Source organism: Ipomoea triloba, chromosome 12, assembly GCF_003576645.1.
Source record: "Ipomoea triloba cultivar NCNSP0323 chromosome 12, ASM357664v1".
In the NCBI taxonomy this organism is placed as follows: Eukaryota; Viridiplantae; Streptophyta; class Magnoliopsida; order Solanales; family Convolvulaceae; genus Ipomoea; species Ipomoea triloba.
The window spans coordinates 9,449,225-9,464,988 of record NC_044927.1 but is presented as its reverse complement, the minus strand read 5'-3'; the positions used below and the strand labels follow the sequence as shown (position 1 = coordinate 9,464,988).

The window sequence follows — 15,764 nt, the reverse complement described above, 5'->3', positions numbered from 1 at the left end:
ATATGGAATGAGTGATAGTCAAAAGACTAAATATAGAAGTATAATGCTACTTCATTCACCTGCTAGCACCTACTATGTCAAATCATCTTAACCTTTAATATAAAGCCAATCAATACTAGCTACATCAATGATGGCGGGGTGGACTATGACGCTAGACTTAAGTTTTATTATTTACACAATATTGTTTAATAAGGCGCCAGACACAAGTTCTTGTTCTTGTAAAAGGGTGTGTTAAAATCTCATTTCTAAGAATTAATAATGAGCTTTTGGCAATATTCTTTTATTGTAAGAATTTTTTTTAACATTATTGTGTTTTGATAAATGGTCAGGATGGGTGAGTGGTCTATGGCTTATATTTAACATTTTTCACAGCTAGCACGTGTATCTTATATTTAATATAGTATATATTATTAGATTATATATATATATAGCCACACTCACTTGACTACTTCACCCATTTTTTAGGCTTTACTTGTGGCAGCACATCAGAAAGAGTGAAATTCAGCAGGTTATACAAGTGACACACTAGTGAAATTAAAGCTTCAATTTAATAAAATTAAATAGCACAAAAACTTTCAATTCTCAAGTAGATTGTCCTGATGTATATCTTAAAATAATTTTTTCTAGATCTAGCCCAATAACTCTTTTACGAAACCAAAAACACTTATTTACTTACTTGCATCTGATCTTGTGGACTTTATTAGTTCAAAATTTTTAAATCCTGGCTTCTTGAATCTGGATCTTCTCAACGTGAAGCAGCTCAAGATTTCTTGATAATCTGGATTTTGCGTTTGGACTACTTTGTCAACACTTGTGGAGCACAATGCTACTTCATACACCTGCTAGCATCTACTATGTCAAATCATCTTAACCTTTAATATAAAGCCAATTAATTGATAAATTTGATATTTTTTATAACCGAAATTTTCATTCCCTATTGTCAGTTTTTCATATTGGAGGAATGTATAAGTGAATCATAATTTTTTTTCTTTCTCTAGTTTTCTATTTATACCAAAATAAGTGAATCATGCACGGATGGCATCTTAAAATTTTATTCATATTCAATCCAAAATTTGAATTATTATTAATTAATTAGTTAGTACGTTTTTTGAATATTGAAAATAAAATTTTTATATAGCCAAACAGTTTGAAACAATTAACAAACCGACTAGTAATATAACTACAAGGTTGACAAATTTTCTTTCTCAAAAGGGATAAACATACACCATACAAGAAGAGAAAAGATCAGAGTTTATAATAATTTAAAAAAAAATACCTATACTATCAAAACTTCAATTTAATAGGAAACAAAATCTTATAATAATACAAGTATCACTCAAGTATCTAAAACAAATCTTTACGGGATAGCATAAATGGTTCTCAAGTGACATATTGCACTCAAAAACGAAAGATCAAATCCTCACAACTGTTCTTGAAGCAACAATCATTTGGCAGCAATTAAGAAAGCTGGGTTCCCTATCTTCAAAAAAAAAGAAAAAAAAAAAGGTGGGTTCCCCATATATGTTTTCCATCCCATCACTCCAAAGCCTTTACCTCTAATTGAGGGTAAAATTGAATTGAACTGCTATAATAAGAAAACAAACGTTTTGTTTTCAGCGTGTGAGAAATAATTGTCACAATTATGGTCATGACTTTTCAATTTTACTTTCATAAAATTAGAAACAATGAATACATGAGGACTAAATTTTCTTTAAAAGTCAATAACTTGAATTGGAGAAATATATAAGTAAATGATTTTTTATTCTTTCTCCCGTTTTCTATTTGTACTAAAATAAAGAATTTCTCAAATTTCTGACTTTGTGGTCTAGTGGCACCCGGTTGCACTCCTATATGGAAGAAGGTGGGTACAAAATCTCTAAAAAAAATTCTTTAATTTTCCAATTGACTTGCTTGAAAATAGTTAACTGAAGGGCCTTCGGAATGTAGCAAGTTTCCTCCGAATTCAAATTGACTTGATCTGGAATGTGATTTGCTGCCTCTTGATTCAAATTGGCTTGATCTTTAGTTAGAATAAGAAATGAATTCACTATTAGAAAAAGTCTGAGCTGTAATGGGAAATTGCAATAGAATTATTATGCAAAAGCGCAATGAAAATGGTAATGGAATGCAATTCCATTGCAATGTTTTAACGGAATTTGCACCACAAGAAAATTTTGAAGCAATTTAGGCATAAAAAATGGTGGGGAACAATTTTAAAACAGAAAGTGCAATGAAAAACTAAACCCGATACAATTTTTGCTTCAAAATGCACCGTAAACAAGAAAATATGAATAATGTATATATTCAAAATTCAAAAACGATTAAAGGCGATTCAAAATTTAAAGTGTGGGTACAAAATATCTTTAAAAAAAATTCTTCTGATTCTCCACTTGACTTGCTTCAAAACATTTAATTGAAGGGCCTCGGAATGTGACAAGTTGCCTCCGGATTCAAATTGACTTAATAAGGAATGTGGCTTGTTGCCTTCGAAATCAAATTGGCTTGATCTTTAGTAAGAATATTAAAGAGAACTTTTGTAGAGCTACAATATGGATATCTGCAGAGCTTCAGTATGATTTTTGAGGGATCCCATTCTTTAAATGAGTCCTATATTTATAGTGGTAAATATGAGAACTTTTACCCCGCATGGGCAACTCAACCTAGTCCCAAGAGTGAAGTTTGAGATAAGAGATCAAGAATCGAGTCTCACTAGCAGCAGCCGTTTGGCAAAATATTTATCCAAAATGTAGGTTCATGACTCCAATTTGCAAGTCGAATGCACATAATTTGAGGGATATTTCTTTGGGTGTACTTTCCTGGAAATGATAATTAAGCAGATAATTATTGGTTCAACATAGTTAGGCTTAGGCGGCTAGCTCATCACTTGACTCACTGCAGTCCTTCATTTTTTTATTTTTTTTTTCACAGCACGTGTGAAATTCAGCTAGCTCTATAAATTAAATATTCAGCTACATGTAACATATATATTTAGGCACACTTACTTGACTGCAGCCATTTTTTATTATTAGTGAACCACTTATGGCATCCTAAAATTTTATTCATATTCAACCCAAAATTCAAATTTTTGTTTGTTAATAAAATTTGAATATAAGTAATCGGTTTGAAACAATTAATAAACAGACTAGTAATATAACTACAAGCTAAGGTTGACAAATCTTCTTTCTCAAAAACGATAAACATGCACCATATAAGAATAGAAAAGAGTTTATATTTAAAAATAAAAAATACCTAAATTATCTAAAACATCAATTTGATAGGAAATGAAACCGTATAACACAACCACATCCTCAACACTACTAGAAAAAGCCTAAGTCTAAGCTGTAATGGGAAATTGCAAACAGAATTCATTCTGAAAAATCGCAACAAAAGAAAAATGTTGTTGCAATTTTGGCACAAAAAATGCTGGGAAACATTTTTTTACAATAGAAAGTGTAATGAAAAACTAAATCCATTGCAATTTTTGCTACAGAATGCGTTGTAAATCAATACATCATTATACAAGAGTCTACACAAAGTTCACTTCCAACAAGAATTAGTAAATCAATACATCAAGTCACTTTCTAATTGCAATAAAAACATTCTAGCATCCTAACCAGTAAGCCTAATCCTAATTGATCCTTAAGAATTAGCTAGTCTATGTCACAATTGAATAGCGAAGATGAAAATTCAATCGGAGCATGTGAAATGAAAGTAAGTTGTAATTAATTGAAATGAACAAACTTAGTTTCAAGAACAATCTTCAATCTCCAAAAAAATCTTCAATCAATTGTTGTAGAAATTAAATCCCCCTAGATCCTTAGATCAATGTGTCAAGTTGCTCCAAGAAACCTAGGGAGGATTATCTCACTAAAAACTAAAGTACAAGTCTGAATAAGAGTAAAAAACTAGACTAGGCCAAATTAATTCCGCCAACAAACTATTTCTACTCTACTGAATTGTTGCTGGTATTATAGAAGTACAGTCATACTTGGCTCGTACGAGGACTCTTTTCGCGAATCATGTTCTCATACGCGCGTACTCTGGGAAGAATTCCTTTTTGGATGCCACCGTACAATGGAAGTTCAAGCGTACTGCGCCCGTACTATGTGGAGTCTCAATGTCATTGCCATTCTCACCCTTCTTCAATCTGTGTTCTCTAATTGGATAAGTAGAAAGAGGAGGGCGGAGTAAACTTGTAAAAGTTGAAAAACCTGGTGATACAAGTTTGTGTCCAGTTTGGTGATCAAGGAACAAACTTGGGGGTGTTTAGTACTAAGGACTTTTAGTGCAAACCTTCACACGTTGTGAAGAAAAATGGAGTAGGCTTAGTTAAGAGGCGAAGCACTATAAGATTTTCTCTCACTCTCTACTTTTATTTCTTTATATTTCTTGCAAATCATTCACGCACAAACCTAGTATTTTTAACAAGAAAATCAATCGTGCAAAGATCAAATAAAAAGGGGTTAAGTTTCATTTCCGCTATGCATAAAATCTAATATTGTGGTTAAGGTTATCCCTTGGGTAAATTTGACTACTTATGAAGAAATTTTCAAAATACAATGAGTCTATTCAACCCGCTTTAGACTCACTCCCTAACTCTATCCGGACGAACATAAAATTTTGCTCCCTTATTATCTCATCACCAAATAAAATGAATCAATCTGAGCACCAAATTAATTTGTCAAGAAACTTAGAATAACATATTCAATTCGATCACTAAAAATAATAGAAAATAAGTGCCTAACACACTTCAAAATTTGAGTTAATTCTAGATTTAGTCTTTTGACTATCACTCATTCTATATATATGTCTTATTACTTTTGCGTACAATTGTATTGGTTACCGTACAATCTTGAGTTGCTTCATGTTGAGAAGATCCAGATTCAAGAAGCCAGGATTTCAAGATGGAGAAAAGAAGAAAACCAATTTCTTCAACCTGTGTTCTCTAATTGGATAAGTAGAAAGATGAGAGCGGAGTAAACTTGTAAAAGTTGAAAAACCTGGTGATACAAGTTTGTGTCCAGTTTGGTGATCAAGGAACAAACTTGGGGGTGTTTAGTACTAAGGACTTTTAGTGCAAACCTTCACACGTTGTGAAGAAAAATGGAGTAGGCTTAGTTAAGAGGCGAAGCACTATAAGATTTTCTCTCACTCTCTACTTTTATTTCTTTATATTTCTTGCAAATCATTCACGCACAAACCTAGTATTTTTAACAAGAAAATCAATCGTGCAAAGATCAAATAAAAAGGGGTTAAGTTTCATTTCCGCTATGCATAAAATCTAATATTGTGGTTAAGGTTATCCCTTGGGTAAATTTGACTACTTATGAAGAAATTTTCAAAATACAATGAGTCTATTCAACCCGCTTTAGACTCACTCCCTAACTCTATCCGGACGAACATAAAATTTTGCTCCCTTATTATCTCATCACCAAATAAAATGAATCAATCTGAGCACCAAATTAATTTGTCAAGAAACTTAGAATAACATATTCAATTCGATCACTAAAAATAATAGAAAATAAGTGCCTAACACACTTCAAAATTTGAGTTAATTCTAGATTTAGTCTTTTGACTATCACTCATTCTATATATATGTCTTATTACTTTTGCGTACAATTGTATTGGTTACCGTACAATCTTGAGTTGCTTCATGTTGAGAAGATCCAGATTCAAGAAGCCAGGATTTCAAGATGGAGAAAAGAAGAAAACCAATTTCTTCAACCTGTGTTCTCTAATTGGATAAGTAGAAAGATGAGAGCGGAGTAAACTTGTAAAAGTTGAAAAACCTGGTGATACAAGTTTGTGTCCAGTTTGGTGATCAAGGAACAAACTTGGGGGTGTTTAGTACTAAGGACTTTTAGTGCAAACCTTCACACGTTGTGAAGAAAAATGGAGTAGGCTTAGTTAAGAGGCGAAGCACTATAAGATTTTCTCTCACTCTCTACTTTTATTTCTTTATATTTCTTGCAAATCATTCACGCACAAACCTAGTATTTTTAACAAGAAAATCAATCGTGCAAAGATCAAATAAAAAGGGGTTAAGTTTCATTTCCGCTATGCATAAAATCTAATATTGTGGTTAAGGTTATCCCTTGGGTAAATTTGACTACTTATGAAGAAATTTTCAAAATACAATGAGTCTATTCAACCCGCTTTAGACTCACTCCCTAACTCTATCCGGACGAACATAAAATTTTGCTCCCTTATTATCTCACCAAATAAAATGAATCAAACTGAGCACCAAATTAATTTGTCAAGAAACTTAGAATAACATATTCAATTCGATTACTAAAAAATTAAAAATAATAGAAAATAAGTTCCTAACACAATTCAAAATTTGAGTTAATTCTAGATTTAGTCTTTTGACTATCACTCATTCCATATATGTCTTATTACTTTTGCGTACAATTGTAGTGGTTACCGTACAACCATTGCAGTAGATTGGAGTGATTGGAGAATTAAAGTTCACATTTTCCTTGAGTGATTGAATTGGACAATATGATATCATAATTTAAAAATTTTGAACTAATAACTAATAAAGTCCACAGTACAAAATGCAAGTAAATAACTGTTTTCTTGTTTCGCAAAAGAGTTATTCGGCTAGACCATCTAGAAAATTTTATTTTAAGATATATATATATAGGAAAATCTACTTGAGAATTGAAGTTTTTGTGCTATTTAATTTTATTAAATTGAAGCTTTAATTTCACTAGTGTGTTAGTTGTACAAACCTGCTGAATTTCACTCGTGGTGATGTGCTGCCACAAGTAAAGCCTAAAAAATGGGTGAAGTAGTCAAGTGAGTGTGGCTAAATATATATATATATATATCTAATCTAATAATATATAATATATTAAATATAAGATACACGTGCTAGCTGTGAAAAAAGAATTAAGGACTGCAGTGAGTCAAGTGATGAGGGAGCCGCCTAAGCCTAACTATGTTGAACCAATAATTAATTTCCATCTCTCTGATCTGCTTAATTATCATTTCCAGGAAAGTACACAAAATTAAAGCTAGAAATATGAGTTGTATAAATATATAGGTTTTCTTGAGATACATACCAAATTCATTCATTCATCCATCCAACAACAGAACAACAAATTTGTAATCATATCATAGATTCAAATTAAGCTGTTGTAGTAGGTGTTGTTGAATTTGGGTAAGATCAGATCGATCTAATATAATTCTGATCTAAGCTAAGCAAAGCAAGATGGAGTTGAAGCAAATCCAGCAAATTCCCCTAACATCCACTTCCACTTCCATTAGTTCTCCAGTTAAACATAAGAAATCCATCACCAATATTGATTATTCTTTCTCTGAAAATCCTAATCCTGCACCTTCACTGCTTCTCTACCTTACTAACGCCGTCTTCTTTGCGGCCGTCTATTTCCTGCTCGTTAGCTGGCGCGACAAGATCCGTCACTCCAAGCCTCTCCATGTTATCTCAAGCTCTGAGATGGCTGCCCTCCTCGCTTTTGCTGCTTCGTTTGTTTATCTCTTGGGCTTCTTCGGCATTATTGGCTCCAATCCTCCACAAGAGCAAGAGCAGCAAGAAGAAGAAGAAAAACTGAAGAAGAAAAAAGAAAATGATGATGACCATGTAGTCACACCTCCTCCTCCTCCTCCTGCTGCTATCAAATCTGATCCAATTATAATTTCTTCCGATGATGAGGAGATAGTGAAAGGTGTTGCGGAAGGTCGGATTCCATCCTACTCCCTGGAGTCAAAGTTAGGGGATTGCAAGAGGGCTGCAGCCATCCGTCGCAAGGCCTTGGAGAGAATAACCGGCAAATCTTTAGACGGACTTCCCTTGGAGAGTTTTGACTATGAATCAATTCTGGGTCAGTGTTGCGAGATGCCAGTTGGGTACGTACAGATTCCGGTAGGTATTGCGGGGCCGCTCTTGCTTGACGGTGAGGAGTACTCTGTACCCATGGCTACCACGGAGGGTTGCTTGGTGGCCAGCACAAACAGGGGTTGCAAAGCCATCTATGCCTCCGGAGGCGCAACCAGTGTGGTGTTAAGGGATGGGATGACTAGAGCTCCAGTGGTGAGATTCTCCACCGCCAAAAGAGCCGCGCAGTTGAAGCTTTTCTTGGAGGACCCTTTAAGTTTCGACACCATTGCTACCGCATTCAATAAATCTAGTCGTTTTGCTCGCCTCCAAACCATCAAATGCGCTATTGCCGGCAAGAATCTGTACATGAGATTCACTTGCAGCACTGGCGATGCCATGGGGATGAACATGGTATCCAAGGGCGTCCAGAACGTATTGGACTTCCTCCAGACTGACTTCCCCGACATGGACATCATTGGCATCTCTGGCAACTTCTGCTCCGACAAGAAACCTGCGGCTGTCAACTGGATTGAAGGCCGCGGTAAGTCAGTCGTCTGCGAGGCCATAATAAAGGAAGAAGTAGTTAACAAAGTACTAAAAACTGATGTTGCCTCCTTAGTAGAGCTCAACATGCTCAAGAATCTCACTGGATCCGCCATGGCTGGAGCTCTTGGGGGATTCAACGCCCACGCCGCCAACATTGTGTCCGCCCTCTACATTGCCACAGGACAAGACCCTGCACAAAACATTGAAAGCTCCCACTGTATAACCATGATGGAGGCGGTTAATGAAGGGAAAGATCTTCACATCTCAGTTACCATGCCGTCCATTGAGGTAGGCACCGTGGGGGGTGGAACTCAGCTTGCTTCCCAGGCCGCATGCTTGAATCTACTAGGAGTGAAGGGTGCTAGCAACAAAGTGCCCGGAGCCAACTCCAGAAGGTTGGCCACTGTGGTTGCTGGAGCAGTATTAGCTGGGGAGCTTTCTTTGATGTCTGCAATTGCTGCAGGGCAGCTTGTTAAGAGTCACATGAAGTACAATAGGTCCTCTAACAAACCTTAATTACAAAACACTCAGGCATATATGCACAGGAATTGAAGCAACATTAATTAATTATCAATGATGTATCCAATTTTTTTTCTTCTTCTTTTATAATTAATGAATTCAAATTCTTGGTAATTAATTTGTAATTTTTACCTATACTTGTTTCTGTGCAATCAGTGAAAGAAATGAAAATCTGGAATTCATTGGGAATGAAATAGAGGTTGACCGTTTTATTATTACCGGCCATACAATTGAACTAAAGAGATTGAGGAAAAAATTCATACACATTAAAGTGACAGCTAGCTAAATTACAACACAAAGAATAACGACTCCTTACTAACAACACATTCATCATAAGAAATCCATCCACCACTACCCCCACTTCACAGATAGGCCTTGCTATCAATCGCGTCATCATTATTTTCAATATCTTGATCATCTACAAACAATTTTTATTTGCTTTTACAATGAAATTGAATCTAAAACTGGAGCTTAACCATAACACTGTTTATCTGCAGCATTTATTCCCGGCGCGTCCTGGAAATATTCTTGTTGGTGTCATTGATGAAAAAGCCTTATAAGAACACTGTTTAGGTGCCTGTTAAATCTTTCACTACATATTTTGTTATGCAAAAGAAGCCATAAAGTTCCGGATAAACCCACAACAAAACCCAAACTAGAGGTTACAAACTCCCATCTTACCTTAGATTTGGGGTCTGAATGGCTGCCATTTGAACTCGGCCATGGAAACCCCTTGGAACTTGAATTATTATCGCACGTTGCATTCAATGGAAATCCGCAAAGTTCATGATTATCTCGAAACGAATCTTCTGAAAAAGTTTGAAACTGATTGCCAGTTGGAATCTTGCCACAGAACTCATTTACGGATAGATTCAAGACTGAAAGAAAAGTGAGTTTTGTGAGTTGCACGGGGATCTCTCCACTCAACTGGTTAGCTGAGAGGTCCAGAGATTCAAGCTGTGTCAAATTTCCAAATTCTTGAGGGATTTTGCCTATGAGAGCATTGTGTGATAGGTTGAGAAGATGAAGTGAATTAAGAGCCCCAATTGAATCTGGTATATCTCCATTAAACTTATTGCTTGAGAAATCAATGGATGTGAAGATTCTGAGAATTTTTACAAGCTCCACCTCCAGGCCTTTCATGGTTACTCTCACTGTGTCTTGGTAATGCATATACTGAACTTGTGAGACAAATTCGATCAGATTTTCTTTAGGCTGAAATTATTGTCTGAGTAGTCCACATAGATGAATACTGCTGGTGGGATTGGTAGATTGCCTTGAAGTCTGTTTGAGTGCAAGTCAATTACAAAAAGACTGCCATAAATGCTGTAAGGTTCTTCCAGATACTCCAAAAAATTGCAAGAAAGGTTCAGAACATTGAGACCTCCATTGCCAACTTTCCAAATCCAGTTTGGTATTCCCCCTCCAATTTCATTGTCCGAAAGATCTAATATTCCCATCTTCGATTGATTTCTAAGATCTGGAAACTTTTGCAACTTACACGAAGCCAATCTAAGTACTATGAACTGTTGGGATGAGAACATGGCTTCATTACTGCTAGTTGGGTCAATTGTCAAGTTGTTATACGAGAGCTCTAGTACCCTTAGATCAGATAGCAACTTATGTAGGAGAGAAGGAACTAGATACAGAGAAGAATAATGAAAACGAAGAAGTTTAGAATCAAATTCCGAGAAATGCTGAGGAAACTATACAAGTCTAGAACTAATGGCTGGAGAAAAGAGATGAAGATAGAGACTTGGGAAAATGCATAGGAAGTTTCTTATGTAAGAATTAAAACTGAAGTATATGAAATATATAGGATCTAACCTCCAGCCATAATTGTTTGTTTGATTGCCTGACTGAACTGTGCTGCTTGCTGCCTTTGCTTGAGCTTCCTAATTATTTTTCTCTCACATGACTCAACTCTCTCAGATGGTGTATAAGACTGAATGTCAAGCAGTGAGGGGGATTTTGATGGCCTTTATATAGTTGCATTCCATCAATGCACTAATCATGAAAATTTTCCTATTCTTAATTATTTGCACCACTTTCTGAATAAGAACCAAACATAAATTAGTGGATCCCTAATTTAGGTGTTAGTGTATCCCTAATTTAAGGTCATAGTGGAGTTAGTGGACTCATACTTTAGACCTTTTATTATTTGTTCTTACATTCTCCCACTTGGTGCAAATATCAAACTCAAAGTACAAGATAACACTAACCATAATGATATGTCCTCATTAGTGCGAGTAATATCTATTATGATTAAATGTAAACTGCCTTTAAGTACTTAATTAGGAAACAAGAAAAACTTAATGAAAATAAACCTTATGTTTATTTCAAATCCGACTGAAATATTTTCTCAATAAATTTAAAGTGTACATACTAGAATGAGAAAATTTCTGAATGCAAAAGAATTTCATTAAAACTGAATGTATATATACAAATTACAAATTGGGTGAAAGTCCCATCTTTTCAGCAAGATCCTTGAATTTAAATGGAGGCATGCCTTTAGTCAAGGGATCTGCTATCATCAACTCAGTACTAATGTGCTCAATGACCACAATTTCTCTTTTAACACGCTCCCTAATAGCTAAGAACTTAATGTCGATGTGTTTGCTTCGACTCCCACTTTTGTCGTTCTTAGTTAGGAAGACTGCAGCTGAGTTGTCACAATAGATTTTTAATGGCTTAGATATAGAATCCATAATCCTAAGTCCAGAGATGAAATTCTTAAGCCACACACCTTGCGAAGTAGCTTCGAAACAAGAAACGAACTCGGCTTCCATAGTAGAAGTAGTTATAAAAGTTTGTTTAACACTTCTCCATGAGATAGCCCCCCCCGCCATGATAAACACGTACCCAGAAGTCGATTTTCGAGAATCAACACAGCCAGCAAAGTCCGCATCAGAATATCCAATAACATCCAAGTTATCTGTCTGTCTAAATCCAAGCTTGTAATCTTTAGTACCTTTGAGGTACCTTAAAACTCTTTTTACAGCTCTCCAGTGGTCCATACCTGGATTTTGCAAATATCGTCCTAGCATTCCAACAGCAAAAGCAATGTCCGGTCTTGTACATACTTGAATGTATCCAAGGCACCCAACTGCTTCAGCATATGGAATAGTCTTCATGGATTCTTTCTCCAGGTCACTCTTAGGGCATTGATCCATATTGAATTTATCTCCTTTTGCTATGGGAGCTACATTTGGTGAACAATTTTTCATCTGAAATCTTTCTAAAACCTTGTTTATATAGGTTTCTTGCGATAGACCCAGTATGCCCCGGGATCTATCCCTATGAATCTTTATGCCAATGACATAAGATGCATTACCCATGTCCTTCATATCAAAGTTCTTAGAAAGGAATTGTTTCACGTCACGAAGCATCCCCATATCATTAGTAGCAAGCAAGATATCATCCACATATAAAACTAGAAAACAAATTTTGCTCCCACTCACCTTATGGTATATACAATGATCTGAGGGATTCTCAACAAAACCAAATGAAGAAATAACCCCATCGAACTTAATGTACCATTGGCGGGAGGCTTGTTTTAAGCCATATACGGATTTCTTAAGCTTGCATACTAAATTTTCACCATCTTTAGAAGAGAATCCTTCAGGTTGTTTCATGTAAACTTCCTCTTCTAGATCACCATTAAGAAAGGCAGTTTTCACATCCATTTGTTGCAACTCAAGATTAAAATGTGCAACTAAAGCCAAGATAATTCGAAGAGAATCTTTCTTTGATACAGGAGAAAAAGTCTCCTTGTAATCTATTCCTTCTTTTTGAGTAAATCCCTTAGCAACGAGTCTGGCCTTGTATCTTTCAATGTTACCTAATGAATCTCTTTTGGTTTTAAAAACCCATTTACAAGAAATAGCCTTGGCCCCATTAGGTAACTCAACAAGATCCCAAACTCCATTACTCTTCATGGAATTCATTTCATCTTTCATGGCTTCTAACCACAAATCAGAATGTTCACAATTTGTGGCTTGTGAAAAAGTTTCAGGATCATTTTCAGCTCCAATGTCAGATTCTTGTAGATACGATTCATAATAACTAGGTAATGCTGAACGTCTTATCCGAGTAGACCGTCTTAATGTTGGACCACCGATACCTTGATAAGGTTGCAGGGCAACTACCGTTTCAGGAACTAAGGGTAGTTCTTGAATCAGTTCAGTCTGTATCGGTTCAGGAACTTGCTGTAAATCCTGAAATTGTTGAGTTTCAGCAACTTGTGGAATATCAATGGTAGGTTGTATAACCGCGGGTGTTAATAAAGGAACACTGCGTATAAGTACAACTCTAGTAGATGACGTAGAAGGGTGAGAGTCAATGTGATCGAAAGTAGGAACTGAGTTCTTAAATCGATCTCTCCCACTAATCAAGTCATCTTCAAGAAACTTAGCATTCCTTGATTCCACTATCCTAGTAGTATGTGATGGACAATAAAACCTATAACCCTTAGAAGATTGTGCGTATCCAATAAAGAAAGCACTAATTGTCCTCGGGTCAAGTTTCTTTTCTTGTGGATTGTATATTCTCACCTCAGACGGACATCCCCAAATACGAATATGATGCAAACTCGATTTCCAACCTTTGAATAACTCAAAAGGTGTCTTAGGGACAGCCTTGGTAGGAACACGGTTTAATATATACGTTGCCGTCTTAAGTGCTTCAGTCCACAACGATTTTGGAAGTGTGGAGTTTATCAGCATACTCCGCACCATATCCAAAAGAGTCCGATTTCTTCTTTCAGCAACACCGTTTTGATCCGGAGATCCAGGCATGGTGTATTGGGCAATAATCCCATGCTCTTGAAGAAATTTAGCAAACGGTCCTAGTGCTTGTCCATTTTCAGTGTATCTACCATAATATTCACCACCTCTATCTGATCTAACTATTTGTATTTGCTTCTTGCATTGGTTTTCAACTTCAGCTTTAAATAATTTAAAGGCATCCAATGCTTCATGCTTATTATGAAGTAAATACACATAGGTAAATCTTGAGAAGTCATCAATGAAGGTGATGAAATATTTCTGACCATGCATGTCTATATCAGGACAACATATGTCAGTGTGAATAATTTCCAACAATGTTGAACTTCTATTGGCACCTTTCTTTGACTTGTTTGTCTGCTTACCCTTAATGCAGTTAATGCAAGTCTCAAAATCAGTATAGTCTAGAGTAGAAAGTACTCCATCCTTTACTAATCTTTTAATACGCTCAAGGGAGATATGACCTAATCTTCGATGCCATAACATTGAGGAGTTTTCGTTAATACTGCATCGTTTAGTGCCGTTTTGAACATGTAAAGAATTATAAATTGAAACATTCTTTAAGTTAAGACGGTAAAGACCATCAGATAATGTACCAGTGCCAATACAAGCAGAATTATGAAATAACTTGAAATACTTGGCATTAAATTCAAATTTAAATCCAAAGGGTACAAGTCTAGAAACTGAAATTAAGTTCCTAGAGAAACTAGGAACATAGAATGTCTTATCTAGCGTCAAAACAAAACCATTATTCAAAACTAAAGTACAAACTCCGACAGCTTCTACAGGTGATGCAATCTTGTTTCCAGAAAAGATGCTACACTCAGTTCCCGTTGGCTGTCTCAGATTTGTCATAGCCTGCAAGGAGTTTGCAATGTGGATTGTTGAACCAGAGTCAATCCACCAAGAATTAGTATTAACTTCTGACATATTGGATTCAAAACATACAAAAGAAGAGGAAATATTACCCTTTTGGGACATCCACTTCTTGAATTTGATACAGTCCTTCTTCATGTGTCCCTTCTTTTTACAAAAGAAACACTTCTGTATCTTCTTAATGTCAGCTTTTGGGGGCAGTTTGCCCTTAGTTGCTACGGTGGATCCCTTGGACTTTCCAGATTTTCTTTTATACTTTGTTGTGGCCATTAGAGCGTTTTCCCCAATCTCAGTCATAAGCCTTTGTTCTTCTTGCGCACACATGGTTATCAACTCATTGATAGACCAATCTACTTTATGTGTGTTGTAAGAAATCTTAAAGGGGCTATATTCTTGAGGAAGGGTATTAAGTGCAAAATGCACCACAAAAGTATCTGGTAAAATGATTTCCAGCTTCTTTAGTTGAGCTGCAATATCCCTTACTTGCATGATGTGTTTACGCGTGCCCTTAACAGTGGTAAGACGAAGATTGATAAATCGCATTATTAGAGTACTTGCCGATGATTTCTTTGAGTCAACAAATTGATCATCAATGGCCTTGAGCAGAGGCTTGGTTTTCTGAATTTCCTCAATGGAACCACGAATTTCTCTCGAAATTTTTGACTTAATGAGGTGCACACATAACCGATTGGATCTCTCCCATCGTGCACGAAGCTGCTTGGCTTCGTCAGTGCTTTCTGTAGTAACCTCGGAGGGTTCCTCATTCAGAACAGCGTAATCTAACTCTAATAATCCCAAATGTAGGAGAATAGCATCTTTCCATTCTTTGTGATTATAAAGGAACATCAATAGTTATGGTTTGAGTGACGGGTAGAGTTGCTGTAAAGAGTAACAATGAATGCTTGGTTAGAATTTTTTTTCGAGGCAAAAATATAGAGAGAGAGACTGAAGTGCATATTGTTACCAATGTAAGTTATGCAAAAGATAGACTCGTATGCCATAAAAATTGCCTGTGGGCTAAATTTTTACGCACAATGAATCCATCAAGACTGAATGGTGGAAATAGAATGAGTACGATTTTTATTTGATTTACCACCCTTAATGACAAAACTACCAAACTATATGCCGATACATAATCCCTATGGGCAAATTATGATCATAGTTTCGTATTTCATTCTAATTAACACTACAAATAC

General features: G+C 35.8%; 3 protein-coding genes across 3 annotated transcripts; 1 reads left to right on the top strand and 2 right to left on the bottom strand.

The window, feature by feature from the left end:
- Positions 1 to 7,070: 7,070 nt before the first annotated feature.
- On the top strand, positions 7,071 to 9,060 carry LOC115998205 (3-hydroxy-3-methylglutaryl-coenzyme A reductase-like). The gene has a single exon (XM_031237702.1). The coding sequence runs from the start codon at positions 7,217 to 7,219 to the stop codon at positions 8,903 to 8,905; it is 1,689 nt and encodes a 562-aa protein (XP_031093562.1). The 5' UTR covers positions 7,071 to 7,216; the 3' UTR covers positions 8,906 to 9,060.
- A 209-nt stretch (positions 9,061 to 9,269) lies between these two features.
- Positions 9,270 to 10,510, bottom strand: LOC115998207 (putative receptor like protein 25). The gene is made up of 2 exons (XM_031237704.1): positions 9,590 to 10,510; positions 9,270 to 9,424 (listed from the first exon to the last, which is right to left on the bottom strand). Exons 1-2 carry the CDS (start codon positions 10,079 to 10,081, stop codon positions 9,380 to 9,382), a joined length of 537 nt encoding a protein of 178 aa, XP_031093564.1. The 5' UTR covers positions 10,082 to 10,510; the 3' UTR covers positions 9,270 to 9,379.
- A 4,005-nt stretch (positions 10,511 to 14,515) lies between these two features.
- Positions 14,516 to 15,414, bottom strand: LOC115999326. Its single transcript, XM_031239183.1, has 2 exons — positions 14,661 to 15,414; positions 14,516 to 14,550 (listed from the first exon to the last, which is right to left on the bottom strand). Exons 1-2 carry the CDS (start codon positions 15,412 to 15,414, stop codon positions 14,516 to 14,518), a joined length of 789 nt encoding a protein of 262 aa, XP_031095043.1.
- Positions 15,415 to 15,764: the final 350 nt, after the last annotated feature.